Source organism: Belonocnema kinseyi, chromosome 2 (genome assembly GCF_010883055.1).
Source record: "Belonocnema kinseyi isolate 2016_QV_RU_SX_M_011 chromosome 2, B_treatae_v1, whole genome shotgun sequence".
NCBI classification, from domain to species: Eukaryota; Metazoa; Arthropoda; class Insecta; order Hymenoptera; family Cynipidae; genus Belonocnema; species Belonocnema kinseyi.
This window is the reverse complement of record NC_046658.1, coordinates 106,840,936-106,848,891: the sequence shown is the minus strand read 5'-3', so window position 1 is coordinate 106,848,891 and position 7,956 is coordinate 106,840,936. Positions and strand designations below refer to the sequence as shown.

The following is a 7,956-nucleotide window of genomic DNA, read 5'->3' as shown; positions in this document are numbered from 1 at the left end:
CAATAAGAAAACCTAACTCGCCAGTCTCTTTTGGAACTTACATTAATCAAAAAATTACGTTTATTCAATTTTAGAGACAAACTCCAATTTTTTCACTAAAGGAAAATATTTTTAAAAGCCAAATATTTGAATTTCGTTAAAATTATTGCTATTTTCGTCTATATTGATCAATTTATATATTTTTGTTTAAAAAATTTTAACATACATAAGATATACATCTGGCAAGGGAATGATTTTATAAATTTTAGGATGGAAAAAATTTGGATTTTTAAACTACGATTCATAATGTACGTTGATTTCGAGAAAAATTAAATTTGTAATTGATACAGACGAAAAAAACATTTTTGATTCCAAATAAAATTTTTGAATAAATATTTTTTTAAGGATTTTGAACACTGAAAGTCGAGCTTAAATTATATTTTAGCAAACTATTATCGGTTTTCTTTTAAGTTCATATCAATATAATTTTCCTTAGATTATTGTGAAAATTCCGAAATATTTTTCAGGATTTCAGACATCGAAAAAAAACCTAAAAAAATTGAAAAGCCATTTTTTTATTTTAAGGGATTCGGCCAAATTTTAAGAAAAATTCGAGTTAGTTTGCAAGCTATTTATGAGTTTTAAAATTTGGGAAATAATTTATAAATATTTTATAAGCTTTCGGAAATATTTGCATTAAAATCTTTCAGATATTTCATATTTTTTAAGGGATCAGTGAAAAATCAAAAAAATGAAATTTCCGAGACTGAAAATCAAATGATATAATAAATAAAATAATAAATAATTTTGTTTGATGAATATGGGTTTTATTTGATAAATTATTCTTTATTTTATTATTTATTTATAATTGAAACAAGTTTTTAATTGTTCAGATTCAGGAATTTTTAAATTCGGTGATATTATAAACTTTCAGGAATTTTCCAATTTAGGAATTTTAAATTGTCAACAATTTCCTAATATCAGAAAAATGGTTTATTATCTTGAAAACTTTAAAAATTCTTAAAAAGCTTCTACATTTGTTTCAAATATTTTAAAATCTATATTTTGTTTTAAACTTTTGGAAATCTTGTCAAATTAAAATTTTTTTTGAACTTTTAAAAACTTCTGAATATTTATCAAAAGTATTCGCATTTGCGCTCAAGTTTTTTAAAAAATCCTGCAAAATTGAAAAGACTGGCTTAAATTCTTCCAGATATTTTTTCGACATTTTTGGAAATCTTTTGAAATATTTTCTCTAAATTAATTTTTCGAAATAAAAAATCTAAGAGACCTTTCGTATTCTCCTAAAAATCTTTCCAAATTCTTAAAAGCTTCTAATTTTTTTTTCAAAATCTTCAAAAATCTGCATTGTGTTTTAAGTGTTTTGAAAGCTTTTAAAATTTTCTAAACCTTTGAATTATGTTTTCAAATTATTCGAGTTTGTCTGAAAAAAATTATTAAATTCTGCTTTCAAAATTTTATTTCGAAGTGTCTTCAAAAATCTCGATTTTGTGTGTAATTTCTTTCAATATTTAAGATTTTTAGTTATTCTTGAAGTTGTTTTTAAACTTCTATGTAATTGTAGAAATTTCTCGAAGTTTACTTCAAGTTAAAAAAATCTGCAAAATTAAAAATATAGCTTTATAATCTTCGAGATTCTTTTTCGTAAATTTTGAAAATCCTTTTAAATCTTTTCAAACATTCTCTCAAAAATATTTTTTCAAAACAAAAAATTATTATTTTGTTTACAATTTTTTAGTTGCTTTAAAAAATTCTAAATCTTTGGGAATATATTTTGAAATTATTCAATTTTCCAACAATAGCAAAATGAAACAAATTCTGCTTTAACATCCTCGACATTATTTTTCAAAATTCTAGGAAACCACTTGAAATGTTTTGAAATTTGTTTAAATTTTCTATAAAAGTTAACTTTTATAATAGAATAATATAATAGAGCTTTAAAAAAATGTATAGTATGATCGAATCCGGGAATCTCTGGAAGAATAAAGTATAAAAAATAATCACAGTCACTTTTATAAATAACTTATGGGTTACTATATTACTATTAAATAAATATTCTAAACTTATTTCTGAATTGCCTTGAAATATTTCAAGGTATTTTTAAAGATTCCGAGAAATTTTTAATAGATTTCAATAATTTTTTAAAAAGTGTTAATGATTTTTGAGATCTTTTACAAATTACAAGGGATTTTAAATATTTTAGGGAATTTCAAAAAATTGTAAGAAAATTTTCAAATTATTTCTATTAATTTGAAGGGGTTTCAAAGCGCTTGGAATATTTTAGGATAAAGAATTTTCCAGAATTTCGACAGATATGGAACGATTTTACACGAACTATAAAGCTTTTAAGTTATTTTAAAAGATTTCATGGGCTTTTATAAGGTTTTCAAGGATTTCAATTATTGTATGGGTTTTTTTAAGTTATCAAGCATTTTATTAAATTTTCCAGGATTTCAGAAAATATCACATTGCATAGAATTCCACAGGATTTTATAATATTTTAATGGATTTAAAAGAATTTACTCACGAGAGTTTTTGAAATTCTTTAGAATTATTTCGAATTTTTTTAATTTATTTGAATTATTCTAAATTTATTCAAATTCTACTTAATTCAATGGTTCTTTTTTTTAATTTTTAAAAGTTTTGATTTAATTGATCCTGAGGACGGATTGATATAAGTATCAAAAGATTAAAAATACTTTAAGGTTTTTTTTCCAAATACCTAGGCATTTTCAAAAGATTTTAAAGGATTTAAAAACATTTTAGGCAATTAAAAAATATCACAAGTAATTTTTAATTAATTTCAGTAATTTAATGGGATTTCAAAGGATTTTCAAAATTTTAGGGTGTTTGAAAAGATTCCAAGAAGTTTCGAGGAGATTTAAGAGTCTTATTAATTTTAAGGGATCTTAAAATTTGAGTGGATTCCAAATAATTTGTTTACAAAAAGTGAGGGATTCCGTAGGGTTTTAAAGATTTAAATAGATTTTCAAATACTGTTTGCAATTCATTTAGAATTCTTAATGAATTCTTATTAATTTATTTTCAATTGTTTTGAATTCTTCTTAATTTACTCAATTCTACTCAATCCAATGGATTTTTAAAAAGTTTTTGTTTAATTCATCGTGAAGTCTTTACAACTCGCCTTAATAAAGTCTTAGATATTTCATCGAATTCTTTTGAATTCTCTTTAATTTGTCTAAAGTAATTTCAAACCTACTCAATTTAATGAATCTTTTCATGTTTTCTTATTTTTTCAATTCACTTGATTGATTTTTAAATTCACCTTGATTTTTTTTTAACTTAATCAAATTCTTCTTACTTCTCTTAAATTCACAAAAAAATTAATGAAATTAATAGAATTATTCGATTTTAAAAATATGTTCCAATTCATTTGAATTATTTTGAATTGTTTTGTAGTCATTAGTCACTTTTTTTGTTAGAAAATAGTAGGGTTTCAAAGATTTGAAGAGATTTGACATTATTTTTTGGAATTCACTCTGTATTCTTATTAATTGATCCTGAATTCTTTTTAATTCTTTGGAATTCTCTTCAATTTTTGGAATTGACTTAAATTTTTTGTAATTTACTCAGTTCCACCCAATTCAATGGATTTTTAAACAATTTCTTACAGTTTTGATTAAATTGATCCTAAAGTCTCTTAAACTTACCTTACATTCTTAGGAATTTTGTCAAATTCTTTTTAATTTTTCTAAGCTCAATTACAATTTTCTGAATTCAATAAAGCTTTGTCATATTTTTAAATTGTTTTCAATTTATTTGAATTTTTTTAATTCACCTTGAATTTCTATGAGTTTCATCGACTTCTTCACATTTACCATAAATTTTTAATATTATAGGGTATTATAAAATAGTCGAAGGCATTTTCAAGAGATTTAAACAATTTTAAGGGATTTCCGAGGGTTTTAATAATATTAAGGGTTTTTAATATTATAATCGAGTTCACAAAAATTTATTCACCAAAAGTGAGAAATTTCGTAGGGTTTCAAAGATTTCAAGAGATTTCCAACTATTTTGTGCAATTCATTTGGAATTCGCCTTTAATTCTTATTATTTTATCCTGGATTTAAACAAATTATTTCCAATTCTTATAAATCCACTCAATTCTACTCAATTCTAAGCTCTTTTTAAAGTTACTCAATTCAGTGAATTTTTTATATTTTTTAATTCAATTGATTGCTTTTTAAATGCAGCTTCACTTTTTAGGCATTTCATCCCATTCTAATTCCCCTTCAATTCTTTAAATTCACTAAAATTTTACTACAATCAATACAAAAATGCCATTTTCTAGATTTCTCTCCAATTCATTTGAATTCTTTTCAATTTAACTTGAATGGTTTTGTGGTCAGCAGTCACCTGTGAAGTTAGAAATTAGTGAGATATCAAAGATTTGCAGTGATTTAAAGTTATTTTTGTAATTCGCCTGGATTTCTTTAGAATTTTTTAAAATTTACTTTAATTCTTCCAAATTCACTGAAATCTAATTCAATGATTTTTGAAACATTTTTTAAAGTTTTTATTTAATTATCAAATTCTTTTGAAATCCCTAGAATTTTTCTAAGCTCATTTCAAAGTTACTGAATTCACAGAAGTGTTTTCATACTGTAAAATTCTTCTCGTTTACCTGAAATTCTTCTGGATTCATTTATATTTTTACGGAAAGCAACAGAATTTTATTGAATTCTTTTAAATTTATCCTGAATTTGTCACCCTTTGATGACGAAAAAAGTACCCCTTGGTCCCTATATTTGATTCCGTAGGGACTGTGAGGCCTGAAATTGAAAAAGTCATATTAACGAAGTTCCGCAACCAATATGTAGCTGAAGTTCCGAACGTTCAAATGAACGAAATATTTTTCCCCATTTTTATTTTATCCATCAATATTGTTCCAACTGCATTTTAAAATATGCATTATAATTCTGTTACAATAATAAATGAATTCCAATATAAATTAACAAATATTTTAGCCCTTTTTATAGTTTACATAATTATCAGTAAGAAATTTCGTTGATTTGAACGTTCGGAACTTCAGGTACATGCAACCAATCAGGTTTTCGCCAATCATTGTATAATCCTTGACAAATTTTTAATTTTAGACCTTCCAGTTGAATAGAGTACAGCAAGTAGAACACATTCTAGGCGAATGGAAGCAAATGCGATACGAAATAATGAATGCCATGACGGCTCCGTCTGGAGAATTGGTCGATTTACGAGGAACACCCCAGCGCACAAAATTAGCTGGCTCAATGATCAGTGGACTCTCCAGTGTGGAAGTTGCTTACGCCAAAGAACTGCAAAACTACAACGATCATATTCTTCGTGGTGTTACAAGACCCAGTTTGTTTGCACTCTATTCCAAAGCTGCAGAGTCCTTCAACGATAAAAAAGTATTGGACATGTGGCAAATGGTGAAGTGCATGGTCGACATTCCTCCGACGCCAAGAGGACATCAAATACAGTCAAGATCGAGTCCTCAAGTCGAGCAAAAGATCATTCATCAGGCACGCAAGTACCTTGAGAATAGATACAAGGAATTCATGAACTCAGTTGTCAATGAGAATCTGGCACAAGCAAAACGTGGTGGATTGCCGGGAACGTTGCCACTCGTCAAGAGTTTCGTTGGCATTAAAGTACAGAATTTCCGTGACTTGGAAGACGTTCTTATTGATGATAAGCCTCTATGGCCGCTCATTTATTATTGCATGAGAGCGGGCGACTTTAAAGCTGCGCTCCAGTGTTTAAGTCAGTGTGGCTCGGCTTTTCAAGAATTTAGACAAGCCCTCGAAGAAGCTTCGAAAGATCCTGAACTTCGACCTGGAGGTCGTACTGAGTCGATCGTAAAATTACACTACAGAAAGCATGTGCGATCCGCGACTGATCCTTACAAGAGAGCAGCTTATTGTGCCCTCGTTCCGTGCGAGCCTGACGATCTTCATTCTGAGATCATGTCCACGGCTGATGATTATCTCTGGCTCAAATTGTGTCAAATTAGGGAGCAACCTGACCCCGAACATAAACTGACGCTGGATAGTTTGCAGACGACGATACTGGAAGTGTATGGTAAGCTGATTTTTAAATGATGCTAAATTAAAGGCAATTTTCTCTTCTTATTTGATTGATTTTCTCCTTTTCTTATTTATATTAGAGAATTCCTCTGATTTCCTTATTTCTCTGTAATTGTCATGTTTATTGTGTTTTTATATTGTCTCTATTCCAAAAATTTTAAGTTGAATTTTCATTATTTTTTATTAAAAAGACTAATTTTATATTTTTTAGTTTAGAATTTTGGTTAAAGATTGTACTATTTTGTTAAAAATTAAGCTATTAAAAAAAAAGTTTGTTTCGTGGTCGAAAATTCAACTAGTTGATTGAAAGTTGAACTAATTTGTTAAATTTTTTTTTTTTTTTTTAAATACTTACTGCCAATTTTGTTAAAAAAATACTTTTCCAAGCTTAAAATTGAACTTCTATGTTTAACTTAAAATTTAAATTTTCCAGTTAAAAATTGAAATATTACATTTTTCATTGAGAATTCATCTCGTCTGGCGTAAAATTAAAGTACTTGGTTCATAGTTGAACTACTTTCTTACAAATTTCTTTTATTGTTTGAAAATTTGTTTTTTATTTGGTTTAAAATGACTGAAAATTTAACAATTCCATTTTTTTGTATAAACTAGTCTTCTTGATTGAAAAATAAACTACTTGGTTAAAAGTTGAAGATTCGCCTCTTTAGTGGAAAACCCCAATTTGTTGAACTGAAAATTTAACGATTCTATTTTCGGTTAAAGACTGATCGTTCTTAGTTGAAAATTAACTTTTTCTTCAAGAATTAATATTTTTGGGTTGAAACTTGAACTGTTTTGTAGAGAATTCGTGTTGTCTTGAAAATTCAACAATTTTATTGAAAATTTTGGCTTCAAATTATTTATCTTTTCCAGGTAAAAATGGAACTATTTAATTTTTCATTGAGAATTCATCTTGTTTGGTTTAAAATTCAACTACTTAGTTCAAAGTTTGAACAAATTTTTTAAAAATTTATTTTATTGTTTAAAGATTGAACTATTTTGTCGGAAGATTGTTTTTTATTTGGTTGAAAATCAATGAAAATTTAATTATTCCATTTGTTGATGTAAATGAATCGTTTTTAGTTGAAAATTTATGTACTTTGTTAAAATTTTGTATTTTTTGGTAGTCTTCTTTATTGCAAACTAAACTACTTGGTTGAAAGTTGAAGATTAATCTCTTTCGTTGAAAATCAGTTTGTTGAACTAAAAATTTAACAATTCTATTTTTCGTTGAAAATGGTTCGTTTTTAGTTGAAAATTCAACTATTTCATGGTAAATTAACTTTTTGTTTAAAAAACTATATTTTTGAATTGATAATTTAAAAGTTTTTTAGAGAATTCGCGTTTATTTGGAAATTCAACAATTCCGTTAAAAAATATGTTTTCTTGGTTGAATATTCGATTCTTTAGTTGAAAATCCGTGAACTTTATAGGTTGAAAATTCAACTGTTTTTTTTAATTAAGCTATTTTTTTGAAAATTGAATTGTTTTGTTGGAAATATCAACTACGACTTTTTTCGTAAGAATTCATTTTTTTGGTTGAAAACTAAACTTCTTTTTTTTTTAGAATAAACTTCTTTGTTAATAATGTATTTTTTTAAATTGATAATCCATTTTATTTTATTTTATTTTGTCGATTATTCGTTTTTTTTTTAGTTAAAAAAACATTTTTTGAAAGGAAAATTTAGCTAATTAATTTTTGTTTGAAAATTAATTTTCTTTATTCAAACATTTAACTGTTTGATTTAAAATACATTATTGCACGTGAAAAATGCAACTACGAGGGTAGTTCAATAAGTCCTTAGAATGACCAACAGATGGCGCGCGAATCGCTCCAAATCATCTGTTTTCAGTCAGCACCACTCCCGAC

The 7,956-nt window shown here is 26.2% G+C and overlaps 1 protein-coding gene across 1 annotated transcript in view; it reads left to right on the top strand.

Annotated features, from left to right (window-relative positions):
- LOC117183104 (nuclear pore complex protein Nup93-like) overlaps positions 1-7,956 on the top strand; it is a 31,742-nt gene that overhangs the window by 4,578 nt on the left and 19,208 nt on the right. Inside the window, exon 3 of the mRNA XM_033376275.1 lies at positions 5,118-6,081. Within this exon, the coding sequence (XP_033232166.1) occupies positions 5,118-6,081 (964 nt within the window). The remainder of the gene's footprint in view (positions 1-5,117; positions 6,082-7,956) is intronic.